The 23,102-nt window shown below is 40.3% G+C and overlaps 1 protein-coding gene across 1 annotated transcript in view; it reads left to right on the top strand.

The window, feature by feature from the left end:
- Positions 1 to 22,698, top strand: part of VEGFD (vascular endothelial growth factor D) — a 30,447-nt gene extending 7,749 nt beyond the window's left edge. The window contains exons 2-7 of the mRNA XM_079297695.1: positions 10,214 to 10,424; positions 14,342 to 14,532; positions 16,519 to 16,667; positions 17,906 to 18,003; positions 20,378 to 20,573; positions 22,028 to 22,698. Coding sequence (XP_079153821.1) covers positions 10,214 to 10,424; positions 14,342 to 14,532; positions 16,519 to 16,667; positions 17,906 to 18,003; positions 20,378 to 20,573; positions 22,028 to 22,154 — 972 coding nt within the window. The 3' untranslated portion in view covers positions 22,155 to 22,698. The remainder of the gene's footprint in view (positions 1 to 10,213; positions 10,425 to 14,341; positions 14,533 to 16,518; positions 16,668 to 17,905; positions 18,004 to 20,377; positions 20,574 to 22,027) is intronic.
- The last annotated feature ends 404 nt before the right edge of the window (positions 22,699 to 23,102 follow it).

Raw genomic sequence — 23,102 nt, 5'->3', positions numbered from 1 at the left:
ACACATTTAATATGCTGTTTCTGATGTGTGCATGCTGTTATAGTGTTGGGCCAGCACCTAACCCAGTGTACAGTGAAGTGATAATGTCTTAGCTGAGCTCTGTATTGAGCAGCACATCTGCCTCAATGCATTGCAGCAATGCAAGACCATATGGACAAGCATGTGAGCAGAAGCTCAGAAAATGTACTGTAGGACTCCCAAAGTCGTCAGTAGAATTTAGGATATATCAGTGAGTTACCACACTGGACATTTATGACAAATTGCCTGTGTTTTTTCACTTACCAAATTAATGTACTTTGTCTGATCCCTGTAGGAGGGACCTAAAGGTAAACTCTCAATGTAGTTAACCAGGCTTGAAGAGGAAGAAAATCCATGCCTTAGCAGACCAACTCTTTTCTGTCATTTACCACTCCAGCTTTTCCATTACTGCCAGCAAACTGATGCACAGTGGATGTTGTTACCTTCAAAATCTCAACTGGAGGATGTTTCCCATAAGAGCCAAAAGACCTGGCTGTGGGAAGAAGGATCTGTTTAATGAGAGCTGTAGCTGATACTCAAAATGTTTGCTGGCTGAGAAAAATTGCCTCATTTTGGTATAATGACCTAACTGGCTAGAAGTATATAGTTCTGAGAGGCATTTTGATAAAATATTATCAGTGTCTGCTTTGGACATGAAAAATCATATGAAATATTATGAGATTCATGCTTCCACAAAACCAAGTCCAACTCTGCTGTTTTCAGTTATTTGCCTTCAGTATTTTGGTTTATTCAAGAGAGAATACAGCAACCAAAATGTCTCATCTCCAAGGATTTTTATAATGTAAGCATGCTACTAAAGTACAAGAAGTCTGATTTGTTTGCTGTAGTACCACAAAAGATCTATTCTAGTTCAAAGCCCATTCAAAATACAAAACAGCTGTTTTCTTGAAGCCCCAGGGAAGTTAATATGATTTACTTGTGAAAGCATATCATCTTCAGCTAAAGTAGAAGCTGTTTTATCACCACCTTTGCCACCAGTTTTAGAAAATGGGTAATTAAGTCCCCTTCTTCAGTGGAAGCTAAACTGGAGACCAAGAAGACAGATTCTCAAGGAGTGCCTGGAGGAAGCCTTTTACCACCTTGAACATGGGGTGGAGCAGTCTAGAGCTGCCTCCTCCTCTGGTTTTGTGTCTCAATCAGATGATGTACTGTCAAGGTTTCAGTAAAAGAGGCCCTCAAACATCACCAATGTATCAGTGAGAAATGTGACAGTCCCAGGTCTCCCTGTCAGCCCTCTGCCTCCCTGGCCAGACTAACAGTTTGACCATTTTTTGCTCCTCCCAAACTCACAAGTAACACATCTGTCAGTCCTTCTTTCTGTGCTCTGGCAGCTTCACACTGCTCTTCTCAGCCCTGGGCTCCCTGCATTTCCCTCCCAGCAGCCTGGCACACAGGATGGAGTGCTGGGGTCACAGTCACCTTCCCTGAGAGGATGCATGGCAAGGCCAGCACTCTCTAACTCTCCAGGCACACTGCAGAGAGGTTTTGCACAGATTGTGGGTGAAGGAAGTAAAATTTCCCTGTGCTGCTCTTCAGTCCTTGAGCTTTTTCAGGGAAGAAGTTCCATCCCTTTGCATATTTTTTGCTATATACTTGGACAACACTGCTGTATGCTTTCAATACAGCTCTCACTGGAGAAAACACCCTTTTCAAAAAGTGACAGCTGGAAATTTGTCTCACAGGGCCTAAACTTGTCCCCACTATAAACAGAATACCCCTTCAGGTTATTAATGCTGTAACTGTGATGGTGAAATGAATGTTCAGTCTGGACAAGGCAGTGCACTGAGAGAGATGAAACATTTTTAGAAGAGATTTGAGTATTTGTTTACAACATTTTGAAGGTTGAGTGAAGTACTATGTGCTCCTGAAATTTCATCCATGCTTCTGAAGTAACAAAGATTGTAATAGCCACTTCAAGCCCATCATGTTTCAGAGAACAATTTTAGTAGGAAGTCAAAATACCTAATTGTTTTGTCTCCCTGTGGCCATGTTCACTGTAATTAATAATATCTTATTTGTGCACTGATATTTGTACAATGATGCTTCCAGAACAAATATAGTCAGGGATGCAACTTCATATATCAGAAGTTCATAGCTGACAGAGAATCAAAATTATGATTTTACTGGAGCTGTTGAAAAGTAAATGCTCTTTCTCTCCTTAGAAATGAAATACAATGTGATGATAAAATTACTGCATGCTAATATGTGTCAGGCACGTGCAGAGTTAGATTCCTCATGATAGATATTTATGGGGTGATGCAGTTGCTTGTTGATAGGGCACTAAGTCACTCCTCCAAGCCTCATGTTTTCAAGCTGCAAAAGACTCTCATTATTTTATGACCTGTTATGCAACACCCCAAGGATACAAGATGCTGTATTACAGACAACATTTGTTATGATAACATTTGGCAATGGTTGAGACCCTGCTACCTCAAAACCATGGCCTGTCACTCTGAGCAATATCTTCTGTGTTTCCTTGGCACTCCCTTTGGATGAATGCCTTCCTCTCTTTTCACGTATCTTTTGCTTTGGCTACAGACACCAGGTTAGCTATCAAGTCTTCATTTCATGTTTTTACCTGGCTCCAAACTCTTAGGAGACACAATAATGCTAAAAATACTACTAATAATGATGAAAACCCTCATAAGAGTTTTTCTTACTGCAAAAACTCCACACAAGCTTGTTATTCTTACCAGAAAAATGTAGTTCTTTGTGTTGGCATCATCATGGCAGGAGCTGCTTCATTTTCCTGCCAAGAGAGAGCCAAACATTTCCATGGGAGCTCTTCTGCAGTTCCTCTGCCACTGCAGCCAGCCCAGGTCCTTCTGACCCTGCTGCACTTCTGGATGGCTGGATTTGCGTACCTCATAAATTGCTTGTGCTTTACATTAGGAGAGGCTATTTAATCTCATTTGATACTCCCAGCTGAGTGGGATTCAGCTCCTCTCCATACAGCTAAGCTGGTGATCTCCCAATTCATCCTTCAGCATCAGTGGAGAGGAAGAGGCATTTTGGAGTTGATTCAACAGGCTTTAGAATAGGATGAATGTTCACCCAGTGGCCCTATTTTTCTCCATTATCTATGAGAGGACTCTAAGATAAATAGTTCATATTCATTCAGGTAAATAGAATCATAGAATCAAGGTATTTTTTATTTTTTATAATTTTGGGGTGGCAGGGAGCTGTAGGAACTCTATCTCCACAAGATAAGCCTGCAACTATAATCAGTTTATCCATTGTGGTAAAATGACTTGGGGGAATGCATCATGGAAGAGAAAGGGAGTGTGTTTTCAGGTGTAGCCTACAGGGAAGCAAAATTCCATGGTATTTTCTTGTGGTGATGAATCATCTACCTAGTATTTAAACTGGTTTGAGTCTAGTTCTGAGATTAGCCTTCAGGCAGCACTGGAACAGGGGGAATTCACCTTCTGGTTGCATCAAATCTTTGTCTTCTATATAACTTCTCTTGAACTGAATGCAGTTCCTGCAGCTGTGTGAAGGACACAGTGATGGCATAAAGGTTCAAAATGTCCCCACGTGCTGCCAGTACTCTGTGCTCAGGTGTCCTCATTTTGAGACAAAACTTCCACCCCAGAGACTGGTTAATTGTGAAAGCTTTAGTCTGACCTTATCTTAAGCTTGTTTGGCTGAGTTTGTGACACAATGGCATTAAGAGAATCATCACTGTGCTATGCAGCTACAATCTGCCTTCACTGGCAGATTAATCTGTTACCTTCTTTCTATTGCTTAGCTGCTGAGAGGAGGGATGATTAAACAGTGCAAGGTTATCAAGAGGTTCCTTAATCATATGTCCTGGCCCCAGACACAGTGGTAATGTTGAAAATTTCCGTTGGTATTTATGCAGTACTAGACATGATAGAGTCTGTGACCCTAACTCTGAAAAACATCCCTTATCAGAGGAATTCTTACATGTATTTAGCTTTAAGCAGAAGTTTATGTCCTACTGTAGAGAAAGATTGTGAGGCTGGGGATTAAGAAAAGTAATCATATGTGTAAAGCTTTCAGGATGTATTTCCTGGGTCTGTGAGCATGCTTGAGTACAGAGTGAAATGCAGGCAGATTGAGCAAAATACAGATTTCAATCAATTTTTATTTTTGTCTTCTCACACAAAACATTATTCATCTGCATCAATGCAGATTATTCATGTATCTGTTTTCTTAAATACAACCTCACATGTTTTTATGCTATAGGTCTTCAAATAAACTTAGGACCTTGCCAGGTTTTTTTTTTTTTTTTTTTTTTTTTTTTTTTTTTTTTTTTTTTTTTTTTTTTTTTACTGTTGTACTCCACATCTTTCCTCTATTGTTCAAAATTCCTCCAGGAGGTCTTGAAACACAGCCTTAATGCTGCTGAAAAGAGCAGCACATGCCAAAAAAAAAAAAATAAAGAAAAAGTTGTACTGCAAAGGTGAGTTCTTCTGGCTTTCTTAGAGATAACTTTGATTTGTTATTCCAGGAAATCTAGGAGCTTGTCAAGGGTGGAGAAAAGGTGCAAACTGCAGAGCTGCAGCCCCTGACAGGGCATGGCCAGCACCAATACTCCAGAAAGAGCTCACTTTGATCAGTGCAGGCTGCCTGTGGGATGTGCATCTGCATGACATGATGCATAAGCCAAACATTGGACTAGCATAAATCAGTGGGGAAATGAACTCAGTGTCTGATTTTAGACAGTGTCCAATGTGGGAAAGGCCACTGAATGTATCACTGCTTTTTCTCTTGTTCCTTTCCAATGCTGACTACTTTTAGGGTTTCTCTGGCATCTAAGATAACTAGGGAAAAGATAGATAGTCCATTATGGTTTCTTTTGGAAGGAGAAGAGTTGTAATTATCCAAAAATCACAATACTAACTTGCCTTATCATTTCCTGATGATTGTTCATAGCCAAAATAGAGGAAAACAGATATTCCTCTTTGAACTGAAGAATAATTTTGGAACATATGAGAGGTCAGTGTTTAAAAAAACATGTGACTTCAGTTCATTATGAATCTGGTTTTTGTCTTGGGATATGGGATCCATTTTTAGATAAGGTCCTTGGAAAAATGACACTAAGAGCAGTAGCAAGCTGAGGAGATAAGAATGAACTATTTAAACCTGCTACTTTGATATCTGTTATTGATGAATTCTACTGCAACATTTCTCACAGAGAATAGCATCATGTCTTTGGTGGACTATGGGGTGTACATTGATGAGTACTGAAAGTTTAGGGCATTTGGAGCTTTGCAGTGATATGGCTCCATAGGTAATTTTTTCATTTTGGGAGCATTGAAATTACATTGCCATGGTCCTTTCCCAATGTCTCCTTGTCTAATTTGTTTTTCTCTCATGTCTTAATTCATATTTTAAACTTTCTGGGGCCAGAGGTCATGATTTTGCTCCCTATGTGTACCATGCCAAGTGCAGTGAAGTTCTGCTCTGTGTCTTGATTGCAACCATTACAATCAACAGCTCACCTCAGCTGACTACTAAACTCTGTGTCAATGCAAAGGAAATTTGATGAGGGCATGGAAGGGGAAAAAAAATATGTTTCTCTGAACCAGGAGGCTGAGCAGCTCAAGCCTGAGAATAGGTTTCACTAGACTCTCACCTAGCAAGACTATAGAGAAATGAAAATAACAGCATATGTAAAGCACAGTGGATCCAAGCATTCAGATGGTAAGCACAAAGTGGAGAATGGGAGGGGAACAGGGAAGGAAGGAAGGAAAGGAAGGAAGGAAGGAAGGAGAAGGAAGGAAGGAAGGAAGGAAGGAAGGAAGGAAGAAGGAAGAAGGAAGGAAGGAAGGAAGGAAGGAAGGAAGGAAGGAAGGAACGGAAGGAAGGAAGGAAGGAAGGAAGGAAGGAAGGAAGGAAGGAGGAAGGAAGGAAGGAAGGAAGAAGGAAGGAAGGAAGGAAGGAAGGAAGGAGGAAGGAAGGAAGGAAGAAGGAAGGAAGGAAGGAAGGAAGGAAGGAAGGAAGGAAGGAAGGAAGGAAGGAAGGAAGGAAGGAAGGAAGGAAGGAAGGAAGGAAGGAAGGAAGGAAGGAAGGAAGGAAGGAAGGAAGGAAGGAAGGAAGGAAGGAAGGAAGGAAGGAAGGAAGGAAGGAATGTAGTTAGCAGAGAAAGAATGGGAGGTAGGGATATCTGAAAAGTGGGAAACAGCACATGCAAATGGCTGCAGTCGATTGTTCTGTTCTTATTTTGCTTTTTGTGAGGAACTGGATCTCCCAAAAATGTCTGTTAAATGTCAGTCTGACATCGATGTCTCCTTCCTCTCCTCTGTGGCTGAGTGAAGAGCTCCCCTCCTCTTGAAATGCTAGTTTTAACTGCTTTCTACTTACTACCAAGGTCAGAGGGAATAAAGTCCTAAATCACATGACAGAAAAGTTTGGGACTCTGTTGAATCTAACACCCTTCTCCAGTTTCACATTTTGAAAGATTTATTCACATTTCTGTCCAAATCTGCACTCTTCTAAGTAGGTCTTTTCAGTCATCCAGAGTATGTCTATATCTAAACAGAACTTGAATTTAAACAGCAGCATATGAAAGAAGCCTCCAGACCTGTGTGGTGCCCTATGGCACTTCATCCATGGTGTTATCCGAGACCAGAAGAGATTCTGTGTTTTTATTTGGTGCTGTCCTTTTCAAAATAGTATAACCAGAAATGAATGCTTTGGAAAGATTTCATGACAATGCTCTATTTGTGCTGTAGGAAGAGGTTTGCCAGCAGAAGCAGTTCAGGCTTAGGGCTTTGTCCTGCTGATGGAGCTGATGCACCTTCTACACTTTCCATTTTTTAAGCTTTTACTTTTGAATGCTCTTAAGTTTTGGGCAGCCATCTATATGGTCAAAGTGCATTATGATCAAGATTCTTTTGGTTGCTTAACTGTCTGCTGTGTGCTCTAGCAAGCACTTAGAACAATGTTTTAGATAAGAGAATTGTAGTAGTCTCAAACAAATCAAAATAAACACATAAGGGGCTTTTCACTGTTCCTGTTTCAACACTTATCAAGATTGGAACAAAATTTGGTGCTTCTACCCTAGATAGCTGTGTTGAGATATGTCTGACCAAAGATGTACCTTACTGATACCTCCTGTGATGCGGTGAGCCTCGTCTTGCTGGTCACCCAGCAAAAAGGCTTTCAGCATGATTTCAAATGAATCATGCTCTAAAAGTGTCTATATTTCTCTGTCTTTGCTACAGAAGGGCCCAGAGGCAACCAGCTCACAAAAAAAATAGATGTCCCTACTGTAAAATCCTATAACTACTTGAGATTCAGACCTCCCTTAAATACCAGCAGTGCCTTCAGCTCACCATTTTGTCTGGAGTCAGCAATGCTCAGAGGCAAAGACCATACTTTATCTCAGTGCTGTTGTTATGGGAAAGGGCACCAGGATGTTCTGTACTGAATAGAGAATCCTGTGAAGAAGTTAAAAAGTCAGATGTGAAATCTGCTTCCTCTAGGAAGAAGTCCAATATAAGAAGCAGGAATACAATTATTCTTGTGTTATTGTGGCAGGCAACAGGCAATCCCATCAAGCTGCAGAGCTTGGACAGGTGTTAGGAAACATGATGAGAGAAGGGGCAACAGATTCCCTTTGGGGTTGAATAGCTTAGGCAATGTTGAGCAGAGATGGATCTGACAGACAAGTGCCAACTCTGTGTGAGTTTTGGATGATCATGGTTAGGTTAATTAGGATACATTTCTGATGACAATTCTACAATGAGCACTGCTTGTCCCATTTCCTTTGACCATACCCTCCAATTTCCAAAGTATGAAAAGCAGTAAGAGAAGAAACAACCTCAATTCATAGGCAGGTTTTGTTAGTGCCACTATTATGCATCAACATCGGAAGTATGGTTTTATTAATTGCCAGAATACAAATCCCATTGGAGATGCATTTTAGTATAGAAATGGCTTCTACTAATGACCCTTCTACACAAAAATACTTGTGATGGCATAAAGTTTGTTAATTTCAGTGTACTGTGTCCACATTATGGAATTTGTATACCTTTAAAAATTAAAAAGTCCTTAAAACAGTAAAAATTCTTGCTTTAGATAAAATCAGTGATCTTCACTTACCATGATGAGGCATTGCTACTTTTTCTCTGCTCTTTCATCTTAAGTTTAAACCTTATTTTGCTCATATAATAATCAGGGCTTGGTTTAGTGATGAACAAAGTATTGGTGTTGGGTTGATGTTTGGACTTGATGATCTTTTCCAACCTTAACAATTCTATGATTCTATGACTAATAAAAATCTCTTGACATAGGAATAAGAGAAATTGATAAGCTAGTCATCCAAACTGCTGACTCTTACAAGAAGTGCAGAGATATATCTTCTAAGTCCCAGAATGCTATCTTCTCATTTTACAGATTCTCTGTAAATTCAGTCTAGTTTAAAAGTCTTGGATGCTGATTCACCTAGAATGTATTTTGTACCACAAAGAAAGTGGAAAAAAGTCAATGCTTAACAGAGTTCAGTTTTGATATCTTTGATCCCATTACCATGCCAGTGCTGGTCCTACACTTGCATGTTTTGCAAGACCAAGGAGAGAGTTTGTGAATGGGAGTGAACATAAGCTGTGGTTCTTAGAACAAATAAGTCTTGACGCATTGACCTCAAGCTGAATTTCAGCTTTCCTGGATCAGCAAAATTCTGGGTATCTTGTTTGTAAAGCTGTCTAGAAATTCAGTTCCTGGTGCTAAGTATTCACATTCCTTCTGAGCTATTTGTCCATAAGTATTGAGATGGGGTTTCCAGTTTTTACCACATATGAAGTGCATGAGAAATCATTCACCTATGAAGCAGCCCTCTCTGTGATGAAATATGGCAACTTGCTAGAGCACAATATAATGTTCTGTATGGGCATAAAAGGAAAGCAAACAACCTCTTTTCTGAGTTAACTGCTTAAGGAATTTTAGGTCAGTGGAAGGTAATTATCCAAAAATTAACTTGGCCAATGTGCACAGGCTAACATCTGTATTGTTGCAAAATAAATGCCACAGATGTCTTTATAACAAGCAACAGATGCACTCAGTGCTTGGATTTCAGATCTCATCTAAAATCTTCCTGTTATAGGTGGCCCTTTCCTCCCCCTTCCCCAGCCCTACACAGAGCACTTGCCTGCTACTGGTTCAGACTGCTGTCTGCTACACACCTCATCAACAGCCTCTTGTACTACAGCTTTGCTTTAAAGAGCTGGAATTCTATTTGTGGCAGCTGGCACTGCAGCCCTTTGTTTGCAAGTCAAAAAATACAGGTCACTGTATGACCAGAGAGAACAGCTGAGAGAGCACCAGCCCAGTGCAACGCAGACATTTACAAAGATAACCTCTTACTTGTTCGGGAGACAATGTTTTCAGCAGATCTGGTGAGTCAGTGGAAATAAATATTCAGTGCCTTGATAAAGGCACAAACACAGATGTCAGAAAGCAGCAGCCAAAGAAAGCAGTATTGTTATGGGATGCTGTGCAATATTAAGTATTAAACAGCTATTTTTAAAGTTAATATTAACTTCAAACTGATGGTACAGATCTTTGTAGAGAGCTTTCTCCAATGAAAGCAGAGTGGTCATGAACATCACCCAGGTGGAAAATGCAATGACTGCTAATGCTGCTGCACAGCCACAGCTCTGAGGCTGGACATGGGCATGACCCCAGTGTAGCCCCAGTGGGAGATGGCAGATGCACCCTGCCCTCTGCAGCACACTGAATGAAGTGCTTGCCTGCCACATGGACGGGCCCTTGTACCTAGTGCAGCTTCCAGCTGTAACACCTGGCCCTGCAGAGGTGGATCCAGAGCTCTGGCACTGAGGTGGCTTGCTGCAGGGGCACATGGGCTGGGCTCAGCTGCTGAACTGAGTCAGGTTATCTCAAGGGTGGCCTGGGGTTCACTCTGGCATGGCTGGCCAGCTCAGGAACAGCAGTGATGGGATCAGTGTCTACCAGGGACACAGCCTGTCTGCATTTGTCAAACAGTTCTGTGATGAAGAGGGTCAGGAAGGGGGAACCTCCCCTTCCTAATCTATGTGGGCATAAATCCTGCAGGTAAGTCTGGTGCTGGGCACTCTCAAACCTGGGAGATCTCTGTTTTCCCAGGACACTCAGGTGTCCCAGTGCTCCCTGTGCTGCACTGGGTGTCAAGCTCTGGCTTTCTGACTTGCCCCTTTCCTTCCAGAGGACATCTCTGTCAGCTCTGGAGCGGTCAGAACAGCAGATTAGGAGAGCATCCAGCCTGGAAGAGCTGCTTCACATCACTCACTCTGAGGACTGGAAGCTGTGGAAATGCAGGCTGAAACTCAAGAGCCTGGCCAACCTAGACTCACGCTCTGCTTCACATCGCTCCACCAGATTTGCTGCTGCTTTCTATGACATTGACACACTGAAAGGTGGGTGCAGCTCTGTGGCCAAGTCTGGTCTCAGCTTCAAGACCCCTTCCTGATCCTTGTGCAGTAAACTGTGAAGTAGAGGTTTTCTAACATATACCCATACTGGAAACAACAGGGCATTACTGGAAAATTACATTGTATGAAAAAGTGTCAGACAATAGCCTGAGCACACCTCCCTGTTTTGTGGCCAAAATCAGGCTTATTTTCTCTGCATATTCTCCAAAGGAAAGATGCACTCTTCAGGATTTCCTCAGTGCACAAAAGAAAGAGAAGCCATGTACAATGTCCCTCCAGCTGAGGGGCTGAACAGCAGCATTGTGGCACATCCCAGAACCTGCTTGCAGGCAGAAATGAACAAACTTTACTGCAGGCATAGAAATCCCTTTTTTATTAGGGATAATACAAGACACTGCACCAGCAGCAGTCTGTGTGGGAATTGAGAGAAAGAAGGTGCTGTCCTAACCTCCATCTGTTTAAGGAAGTTTCTCCAGACAAAAGCAGATCTGAGGCAACACACCAGCAACTAAGAGTGGAGAATCACAACCTACTCCCTCCATCTGGAACAAGTATGAATATTGTTCCTTGTAGCTGTGATGCTCAGGAGGTATTATATATTCATGGATGTAAAACAAAGGATCAGTTACTCTATTTTGGTCCAGCAAATAGACAACATACAGCAGAGCTAAACTGTAGCCTAATGAAGGACAGGCTGAGATAATCTCTTTGTTTTCTTTATCCTGATGTGATATTATCATATCACTTTCCTTTTGGGAAATCAGATATTGCTGATCCTGTTCCAATACCACTTTTACAACAACCCCAGCCACATTCACACACCATTACTCAGCTAAATTATGTCTGAGCCAGGGCCTTAAATTGCTTCTCTGAGCCACAACACAGAAATGTGTATACAAGTGCCTGTTTGAAGAGGGTTTTCATATAACAGGCATACACTTTTCACAGAAATTTTGTACAGAAAATAGTTAAAACAAATAAACACACGAAGAACAATTAAGACAGCTTTTAATAGTGATAAACATTTTTGCTTACATAACCTTATAATTCTACTCAGAAACACTAAACGTCCATAGAATTATTAGGAGTACCCAGAGTCAAGTGCTGTAATGCAATACTCACTGTTGTTCATTTAGTGAACACCAACATTTCTGCAAAACTAAAACATCCCTTTTGTCATAACAGCAGGAAAACAGGGGATGTTCTTAAATGTTACTGAGATAGGGAACATTGAAATGGCATTTTTCAATGGCAGAGTAATGTAACTCAATATTTATAATGCAAATAATGTTCAGATAATAAGGTCAGTAGGTCATTTGGAGTGCTGTGACTAATTTGAGATGGTCACAGGGCTGGAACACCTCTCTATGAAGTCAGGCCAAGACAGATGGGGCTGTTCAGCCTGGAAAAGAGAAGGGTCCATGGAGATCTAATTGCAGCCTTCCAGTACCTAAGAGGGAGCTGAAAGAGAGCTGGAGAGGGACTTTTCCCAAGGGCATGTAGTGAAGCTAAAAGTGGGTAAGTTTAGATTAGGTATTGGGCAGACACTGGAGCAGGTTTCCCAGAGAAGCTGTGGATGACCCTGGAAGTGTTCAAGGTCTGGCTGCATTGATCAGTAAGCATCCTGGTCTACAGGAAGGTGTTCCTGGCCACAGCAGTGGGGTTGGAATTAGGTGATCTTTAAGGTCCCTTCTAAACTAAACTATTATGTGGTTCTATTTCACTGTGGTCATATAGATACAGTTTTCTGCTGGGAAAAGCTATTAGGCTGCTTCCTATTTTCCCTTTGAAAATGTAACTTTAGACACAGAGATGTCAGCTTTCTCATTAAAAGTCAGGTTGCTGAAATTCAAAAAAGTTACAAAAGTTAAAAAAATCCCATTGGACCATCTTCTCCATTCTGGAATTATCCCAGGACAGAAAGTACCACTTTTGTTCCAATGTATTCATATGTTCAAGGCACTAAAGCTCCTTTTAAAAAAGACACAAGCCCATAAACATGTATTTCTTTCCCACACCCTTTGCAGTCATTAAACAGTGACCTTTCTGCCAAGGGAATCTGTTTTGTTTCAATAAAATGTTTTGATGAGAAGGCTGGGTCAAGACTTACCATTGTTTCACTGGAGTATCTTCCACAGCACTCCAAACTCCACTAGGGAAAATTCAGGACTTTGTTTGTCCTTTTTAAAGCTTTAACAGAATTACCTGAAAGTTTGTGTCACTTCATCTAACCACAGTCTCCCCTGAGCTGCTCAGTCACTAAGGACTTTCAAGCTGGACACACTACCACAGACAAATTTCTCAGAAGCTGCTCTGTGCTTGGTCACAGAAATGACCGGGGGGACCCTGGGGATTGAACAAGATGTGACACCCACTTGCTTGGCAGCCAGTTCCTGCAATAGCCCTTCTGCTAAGAAAATGGTTAATTAAGTGAGGATGTGTGTAGCTGGAAAGGTCATTGCTGCTTCTACTCATTGAAGTGACATCTGAAGTGATGTCATGTACATGTACACACCTTTATGAATTTGGCACTTTATTTTCTGTTTTAATGTTAAGATTAGGTTGGTGTTTTCAACTAACATTACTCTAGAAAATTCTATTAATTTTAATGATTATTCTTAACTTAAGCTTCTTCCTCACAATTCAGACATCAAAATCTTACTTCTTGTATTCTTTGCATGACTGGAAAATGGAGCAAATCAACCCTGTCAAAGGACTTTGCAGAAATAAACAAAATTATTTAAATATACAAAGACAGTTGAAAAAAGAGTTAAAATTAACAAAAGCAAAGTCAGGAATGAGAAAATAGATCTTCATCTGAAGGCAAAGTATAGCATGTAGGTTACAAGTATTCCAGAATTTCTTCTTTCTCAGAATTTCACTGTAAATGTAGGCACAGCTTTTACAATAGGAGGGAGGAGTACTGCGCTAGAAGAGAGAATATTTTTTTAATAGCATAAAAGTTGCTTTTCATCTGTCACAAGCCTGATGTAGGGGGTAAAGAGGAAAAATGTTTTCCATCATTTTAAGAAGAACTTAAAGCATAAGCTTGATAATGCATGAGCAATTCCATAACTTGAATCAAGTTAGCAAAAGGCAAAAAAGGAGAGCCACCTGTTGACAAAACTCGACTCTATTATGTGTATTATGTAAATGACACTATTTTTTCTGCCCGATTCAAGCAGTTAATGTGTTATTCCCCCTCAAAGTCAGAATTTGACAAATCAGTCAAGCCTAGTCTACAAGTCTATAGCAATTAAGAATTTGAAAGGTGCTTTGAATAGACGACTCATGCTTGAATTCATATTCCTGTTATTCAGCCTTGAACCCCCTGGTGGCACTGAGGTGTGAGACTGTTTGTCTTGGATTTCACTGGGCATTTTGGAAACAGTGCTCTCTGGCTGACATCCACCAGGAGTGCTCATACCCTCTGACCAGAATCTGGGAATCATTAATGTGCTTTTGCACTAAGGCCAGGCTCTGCTGAGTCTGTGGTGGGGAAAACTCAGAGAGAGGATAAAATGACAATAAGGAAGGTTACCCTGGACCAAAGGGCAACAAGGTGTGGGGCAGCTTTGTCAGATAGACACTGTGGAGCTGGGGACTGTCAGCTAAGAAAAATCAATGCACCTGATCTGCTGGAATTAACAGATTCTGATCATTTGCATTGAAAGCTAAAGGGAGATAAATGCAACAATTCTCTGCCAGTGCAGCTGGTGTAAGCTACTGGGATAATTTTGCACTCAGACTCCCTCTGGTCATTAGATTGATACAAATAACTGCAAATTGATCCAAGTAAATGGCCTGCCAGTGCTTCATTTTTATTTATATAATGCTTCTGCTTCACTAATCAAGAGGTTTAACTTTGCCATAATTGCTTATAAAAATTGTGTTTTCTCCAGTCATAGATGAAGAATGGCAAAAGACTCAGTGTGTGCCAAGGGAAACCTGTGTGGAAGTTGCCAAAGAGCTGGGTACAACAACCAACAAATTTTTCAAGCCTCCCTGTGTGAACGTGTTCAGATGTGGGGGCTGCTGTAACGAGGAGAGTCTCAGCTGCATGAATACAAGCACAACTTACGTGTCAAAAACGGTAAATGAGGCTGTTCATCTGTTTTCTTTTTACCCTGGCTCACCAAAAAGGGAGGGGAAGGAGGATGTTTGGTTTCTGAGATCCTGTTATGAAAGATCTGTCTGCACTATCATAACAAACAGAGGAATTAATTTTTCGTCCATGCGGAGCGAATGCAGGAGTGTGCAATAGAATTATACATTCATGTTGCATTATTAAAAATTGTTTATATAAGTGTAGAAATGGAAAATCAGGCCCTGAGAAAGTGACTGCAGGCTCATGATCATCAGAAGTTAGATCCTTCTTTAACATATTGTTACTTGGACTGGGAACCCCTTGAGAGCATTGTCTCCTAGGAATCCTCTGTATCCAGGGTTTAACCCCAGGAAATTTTGTTGTGTTGGGCCACTGCCTTTCAACATTATTGTCTGTGCCAAGAAAGCTGGCTAATAATTTTGGATATGCAATTTTGCAAGCCAGAAAAGGAGACATATTAATCAGGTGAGACCAGATGCTCTTAATTAGCATGGCTCAGGATCTGAATGTCCTAAATCACACACCTCTTAGGGAAAGAAGGGCATAAACCAGTAGTCAATTACTAAATAGGTGCATTCCCAAGTTTTAATGACCAGTCCCAAAAACTGAGCATAGAGTAGCCAGACAGATTCTTTCTGTAGACTCCCATTAGAGGCTATCTACAGAGATCTCTTGCTTCAGTGGGTGACTGAGCAGAGCTCCAAGTTTAGTACTTCAAATGCAAATGTGGATGAAACCACTGTTCATCAACAATCTGGTCTAGTGGGTGGGACCCCTGCCCATGGGAAGGGCGTTGGAACTGATCTTTAAAGTCCCTTCTAACCAAGCCTTCTATGATTCTATGATTCATACCCACAGATGAAGCACAGGAAACTGATCCTCTTTGATGAACCTTCACCTTGTGCACTGCTATTTCACTTGGCCTAATAAATGAAATTCTACTTCTGGAAAAGGCTTTTCTTTAAATCATAATAAAGATCAAGGGCAGTTGTTTCAAAAAGAAAATTGAAGCCCTTATGGGGAACAGCTCAAATTGACTTCTGTATTTATTTTATGTTTGTTGGAATGCAATTCCACTGTGTCTGGTTGTGCTGGAATATAGCTGGAGTAAAATAAATCAGGGCCTGTCCTTCTTGCGTCAATGCTCATTAATTGCTTTCATTCCACACCAGAAGGAGAAAGCTGTTATGAGCTGTTGGCCACACACAAAAGACATCTGATCAGCTCAGGGAGCTAGGTCAGGATAAGAAGTATTTATTTATTTATGTGTTTTTGAGCAACAGTTCATAAGTTTGTTGAAAAACCACAATTTTGCAGAGTGCAACATTCCTTTAACATCCTTCAAAATAAGCATTCCTTCAAAAGTCCCCAGATAAGTTCCATTTCTGGATATCAGTTCAGATTTATTAATCTAGTGGAATTATTCCCATATTCTCATATAAGTGGGAGGATTTTTTCCCTTGGTATAAATTATTGCTTGGAGGATATTGATGCCACCTAAAGTTAGACTCTGCAACATGTGAGTTTCAATGCCTGAGCAGTCTGCTTAGGAATACTCAGGTGGATGCAGCTTTAAGCCAAGACAAGCTGGCACCCCAAGACATGTCCAGTGCTTTGGTTTCCAAGGGAAAGAAGCTGGTTTGAGGGGCAGAGGGAGTGTGCATCACTTCAACAGCTCCTATAGGCAGCTGCCCAAGGAACCAGAGCCTTCACAGGCCTACCCAGAGATCACTCCTAGCAATTTGGATGCACTGACAGCAGCCTGCTCTGCTCCTAAAGCTCCTGCTCATTTATATTTATGGCAACCATCCCTAGATAAGAGCAAAGGTGGGAAAAATAGTGGAAAAGAATACAAGATTTTTATTTAAAAACTTAATTATTAATTACTATTTAATTAGTAACTATTAATAATAAATTATTAACTGAAGGATAAATATAAACTGAAAAATAAATGTTATTTGTCCCATCTAGCTCTTTGAGATCTCAGTTCCCTTGACAAGTGTTCCTGAGCCTGTGCCCATCAAAATTGCCAACCACACAGCCTGTAAGTGCACATCAAATACCCAGCGCCAGCAGTTCACCATCATACGAAGATCTGTCCAGTACCCAGAAGAAGATGGGTAAGTTCCCTCATTTCCCAACTTCTACACATGTTGAAATTGTTTTGTCCTAATTTGCATGTTTTAATGGTCCATTCTTTTTCTTTTATCCCAATAGTTTTTCCAAATAACTTGGTTATCACTCAGGGTTAGGAAGGACACCCAAACCATGTGAATTTTAAGTGAATGGTCATCAGAATCCCACAAACTGTAGACCAGTTCAGCAGCTTCTGGAGTCATTAAGATATTTAGGCTCTTGAGCAGGGGCTCAAAGTGCTCATATTGGCACTATGCTCCACTGCAGCTATTTGAGAGGGTGTGCTCAGATGTTTTCATCCTGACACAGCAACTCTGCTTGTGCATTATTTAGCCAGGGCACACTGAGCTCTGTGCTCAAGCTCAAGCCCTCTGTCATACTTGACAGAGCATGTTGGGTCAGAATCAATGTGAATCTTGGCTTTCCACTTTTTGACCCAGGCTTGATTTGCATCTGTTGGGCTCGTGGATGGGAGAAAAGTGACCTCACATCTCACTCCAAAACATGGCATAAAATACCAGTACTCCTGATGAGAAAAGGCTACATATATTAAACAAAGACTCTAGAAGCTCAAATAGCTTGAGTGGCTCACTGGAAGTCAGCTCGAAATTCTCTGTCAAGCCCTGCATTTGGCTTGTCCCCATCACTGCCCTTCAGTTGGACATGGGGGTCCAAAGCCACTCCAGCCCTCCCTCAACCTGCTGGCCACTCCAAATCCTCTTTCTTGACTAATACAGAAGAACTTCAGTCTTCTTTCAGTTTGTAAGTTCCCCTCCCAGAGCAAAGTCAATCTGTCCCTCTGACACTGAAATAGCCCCCTGTGCATCCGTGAACATGGGCAAATTAAACTGGAACTGAACCTCCTGACAGCAAGGCAAAATTAAGTAAAGTTACACGACATGAATACTGCAGGACAAAGACACCCTGCCTGGAGTAAAGCTGTTTTGTGGAAAAGTGGAGCTGCAAAACTGCAGCTTTTTCCTAAGGCTGTGATCTGAAATAGGTGCTGCAGTTGTGTCTGTCACTGGCAGCCAGAGAGCTCTGCCCTATCAGCAGAACCACCCAGACCCCATCCTCTGTTGGCAGCAGCAGAGCTCACAGCTGCCAGGCCTTCACCTGTACAGCTGGCACACAGCACACCAGCACCTCATTCTGCCAAATGCATACTCTGATGCCCTATTTTTTTTTTTTTAATTCCTATTTCAATTCCTTTTTCTTCTAGATGCCCCTTTACCAACAAATTTTGCCATAATGGATGGATCTGGGATAGTGACAAATGTGAATGTGTGATAGACACACAGCACTCCAACAGACGAGAAGGTAAAGATGGAATAACAAAGAGACACTTTTGAATATTACCTCCAAGCTCTTTAACTCTCATTCTTTTTCTTTTCAATTTTCTTTTTTTTTTTGTCATTGAGAGAGTTAAAGCTTTTATTTCACATCCCTAAGCAGATTGGATTATGGTGTGGAAACTCACCTGAAAATAAACATACACATGTGCTTCCCCCATCTCATGCTTTTTTGATTGGATGTTTTACTCTCTCTATATTAGCAACCTGGACATAGGAAAGTATTTATAAGATTTTGTGAAGTAGGCACTCTGTACAAATTTTTTATTTCATGTGTGCCTTAAATTGTATTATGGACATCAGGGAAAATTCTAAACTGTAGAAAAGAGATGCCCTAGAATACATTGCATGGGGCAGGTACTATTTTTTTTTAAAGTTTATTTTTAGTTCTTAAGAAAAGAAATAATAAGGACTAAGATAGACAAAACCAGTCCTGCATATTAGTGTACTCAGTGCAAAAATAATACAACCTTTTAAATTATAATCTTAAGTTAGTCTTAAGGAATCTTTCAAACGGATACACCCTACATATTTAGGAGTATATATGTATGTATCTTCAGGTCTGTGGAAGGAAATGGAAGAGGATAAAATTTGTAGAAGAATAGCTACTGCCTTTCTTCCTCTGCTTTTCCTGTAAAATTTTAATTTGTCAAAATAATTTGCAGGAAATATTCTGGGTGGTAATTGTGTAAGTCTAAACATACTTAGTTAGCAGTAAATATTAAGAGATATTAAATTTTCTTCAAGTCCTGTGTAAGGATTTAAAAAATTGTTTTTCTCAGGAAATTGTATTGGTCAAAATGACATGATCATAGCACTAAAGGAAACAGAGAAGGAAACCTTGCCTTTGTGCTTCAAGCTCCATTCAGTAAGAGAAAGAATAAGCCATTCAAGACAACAATAAATCAATCTGGAGAGTAATTCCTAGACTAGCAAACTAAAGTAAAGCTAATAACTTATAAACTGGTCTACTGATTACAATCTCCTAATGTTAATTAGCAATAAATAATTTGCATAGTGGTTTCTGTTGGATCTTTTCTCACTGTGGATAAGATCCTCTGACCAGCAGGTTAGGCAGTCAAACACAGGTCAGACTTTTCAGTCCAGGAAGGGTTAGTACTCTGTATTTCAGGCTGAGTCCAAAGGACTGAGAATAGCCAGAGCCCCCTTAACTCAGAGTCTTTGTAAAGTCAGCTTGGAGCACTAAAATCTGTGGCTTGTTGAATTATGGCCTTTATTGACATAGACTCAAGAGTTCCTCAGAAAAAAATATCATTCTCTAAAGTACATTGTGTTTGGCAAGTGGCTGGGACAAAATAACTAAAAATCTGTCTTTGAGGTTGAAACAAAGTGAGATCGAAACACTCTGCACCACCTCACACATGCCAAGCTTTATCACACAAGGAAAGGGTTTGTCTTCCAAGAATTTTGGGCAGACTCCCTCCTCCCTTTCAATAGCCCTTAGGTTTTATTCTGTCAAGATACCGGTTTTTCAGCATTGAGTAAATAATAATGAAAATTTCTTTCAAGTAATGTGCAAGTCATTTCTGGCCACTGAGATCAGGGATCAGATGGCAGAGGTGCAGGTTACATTTCACATTCCATAGGTTATATCCAAGAGCTAATTGTAAAGCTACAGGAAATTACCTTCCCAATGACACCTTATATGCCATGACCTTTAACCAGGGATGTGCTGCTTGCATTTTAATAAAGCCTTCACAAAATGTGTTCCCTTTTTGCTAGAATTAGCTCCACATTGTACTCCAGATGTGCACTTTCAGGGAAGATATTAGACAGCGAGTTCCCTTGGCTGTTTTGGCTTTTTTTCTGAAATGAAGTATTTTCTTTCATCTTTGACAAATATGAATGTGCTCCTTGTTGAAGTGCTAGGCCAGCTTGCCCCCTAGTAGACATAGCATTACTCCTTAAAAATTCCTGCAGTGACTCTGTAGTGAAGTACATGTAGTGGGTGTGGTAGTTTGCATGGATGTGCCTTTTTATAGACTAAATCCTTTTTGAGATTATCTTTTTAAAACTTGCTGTCCAGTAAATATTTGTACATTCAAAAACATAAAACTAGGCTCTTTCAGTATATATCTCCCAAAACCTTTTTGTCCTAAGTTCAACCCACAAGAAATAGCAGTATTAGAATAAAGTAAATAATCAGCTCAGTCCTCTTGAGTCCCTCTCTGCATGGGAAGTTGCAACAGAAATTGTGAAGTCTAGAATCTATCAGAAAGTAAATGTGTGAGTCCTAATGAACAGAGAATATAAAGAGTCTCTTCAAAAGCATGATTTAGTCATGTAAAGCTTACTGCTAAAAGATGTATGTGCTATTGCAGGACTCCCTCCTCTTGCTGAGCTGGCTATGTGTGGACAACATATGGAATTTGATGAAGAAAATTGTGAATGCATCTGTAGACATAAGTGTCCCACAGATTTCTTTCAAAGTAAAGAGAATTGCAGCTGCTATTTGTGTAGGGAGAGCCAGGAGAGCTGTGCTCTAAAACACAAGATATTTCACGCTGAAACTTGCAGGTAAGTAATCCTTGCCACTCAGTGTCTACACTGCAAGAGCTGAATTAGAGGTGCAAGTGCTTAATTGGCTGGGAGGTCCACTTGGGATAAAATATCTTGTTGAAGTTAGGGAGTTAATAATATAATAATTATTATAATAATAATAATAATAGTTATATTTACAATACTTACCATATAAAATTAATCTAAGTTTTATTTGTATTTTTAAGAAATTTGAACACGGCCACTAAACTGTCAATACTTACTACTTTTTTTTTTTTGCTAATCTTTAGAGAATGATGATTACACCTGTACTACAACTGATATTAGGTTTTGCAGTGAGATACTGAGTCTGGTAGGTAGGCAGAGCCCATCCTGTGCCAGCTGTTCTCTGTGCCAGCTGAAGCCAATCTCATGGATGGTTAGGGACAAAGACTCTAAATTTGCACACAGAGCACACAGCACATTCCTTATCCAGTTGGTCCTCAGAGCAAGTAATTTTTTTAACCTAATGCAATTTGGTACACATATAAATCTACTCAACCAGCTCTGACTCCACTGAGAAGCAGGAAAATTGTTCTGGGACTATTATACTCCATGAATTCCCATAATCTGTTTGCATTATTAGTTTCGAGGTTCCTGTGTCAAATCACAGACAGAAAATGCCCTCTTATAATACCTGCTCTCATGGATTAGCTAATTTTTTAAATTTTTTAGAAAGCTTTGGTCCCCTGTAGAGACTCAGGAACATGCAGTAGCTTAGTCTCAAAGTTTATATAAGGATAGTCAGCATTCAGTTTCCCTGGGTACCTTGGCAGAGCTGTAGCTCACTGAGTGGTGACTCAGAGTCCACTCTCAGTGGCTTCATAGGTTCTTCATGTGGAAGAATTAATGTTTGCATCTTCAGGTTCAAGTTTGAAAACAAAGACAAACACAAATTAATGGGCAAGTATAAAAATAGCTAAAACAATCAGCAGAGCTAAAAATGAGCATGAAAGAATTGTTTATTTATATGTTTCAGACAGGTGGGAGTGGAGAAATGTCATAATTTGTTTACATGAATTTGGCTTCCAGAAATTCCTGTAATCTGGACACAAGGCCTTAATGCCAGACTTCCATGTGCAGTATTTCTGGAGGAGCAAAGCTGAATGGTGAAGTGAGATAAGCTACTTTGCAGAGTCCAAGGGCAGCACTGTCCAGTGCTGACCCTCAGGACTTTCCTGGTCTCAAGAAAGGAAAGCATCGCTTAAGTTATGAATCTGGACAAATGGACCACTGCAAGATATGTTGCTGTAGACAAAAATTGTGAGGCAGCAAATTCTTGTCTCCCTGTGTTGTAGGATGTCAACACTTTCCCAAACTGTGTAGGCAGCATTGCAGTGTTCAGTGATGAAAAAGTTGAGGAATATGACAGTGAAGAATTTTCATAGTAAAATTATTTTTCTCTTTTGTGTTCTTTCTCCTTTATCAAACAGTTGTGAAGACAGATGTCCATCCCAACCCAGAACATGCCCAACTGCCAAACCAGTGTGTTCCAGGCATTGTCGTTGTCCAAAGGAGAAGAGAGGTTCTCATGGGTCCCAAAGCAGAGAAACTCCTTGACTGAGCTTCCCCTATTCTTCAAAAATCCACTGCTTCGCAAAGTAGCTGTCACTGACTTTCAAACAATAGCAAACATGAACATTTTCCACATTAATTGCAGAAGAATTAATCCAGTCTGCATTTATTTATAAGAGTAATCACTAACTGCAAGTGAATCCTTTGGGACCTTGGTAATGTTCTCTAAGAGGTAACAACAGCTGATGAACTTCTGGCTGCATGGAAGAAAGATTGGAAAGTACCAGTTCAATGTCACGTTATGGAAGATGAAACTGTGTGTTGGAAAGAGAGTCACAGACTCCAGCCAGTCATTCAGAAATTGAGACTTGATAATCTTAGCCTCTGAATCCTTAGCTAATGCAGCTCCTGGGTAAAACTTTCTTCAGAAATTCAGTGTACAGGATTTGGCTTCTAATAGGTTCAGCACTGAGTTATTTGATCTACTGTCCAGCTTCGATTATCATTTTGTGTTTATTGTACAACTACTGTCAGATGTGCCATATTTAAGTGTATATAAGAAAATAAATACATCAGTTATTCGAGTGGATTTGATTTTTATCTGTTACTTTAAAACTCTGCCCAACAAAAAGAAAATGAGAAAAAAACCCAAAGCCATTTCAAGTACAGTTTTCCTACATTTGTTCCACAGGGACTGGCTTCTGCCCAAACCTAAATCGAAATAAGGTCACTTGACCCAATAGTTTCAGTAAAAAAGAAGCATTTTTTCCCATCTCTGCCTGACAGCATGTGTGATTTATTTATTTGTTGCTGATATAGTGTGTTAATCTTCCTAAGGGGATAACACCATACTAGTACTAACTCTTCAGTGATTTTTTTGAAAATCATTGTTCACTAGAAAATGGCTTTCCTTTTAGCCTGCCACACAATGAAAATATCTCCTTTGCACTGAAATTCCTCTCCCCAGTGTGAGACCTGAGTAACAGTGCTTTA

The sequence above is a fragment of the Erithacus rubecula genome, assembly GCF_903797595.1.
Source record: "Erithacus rubecula genome assembly, chromosome: 1".
Taxonomy (NCBI): Eukaryota; Metazoa; Chordata; class Aves; order Passeriformes; family Muscicapidae; genus Erithacus; species Erithacus rubecula.
Note: the sequence above shows the minus strand (reverse complement) of the source record. Positions and strands in the feature narration are given on the sequence as shown.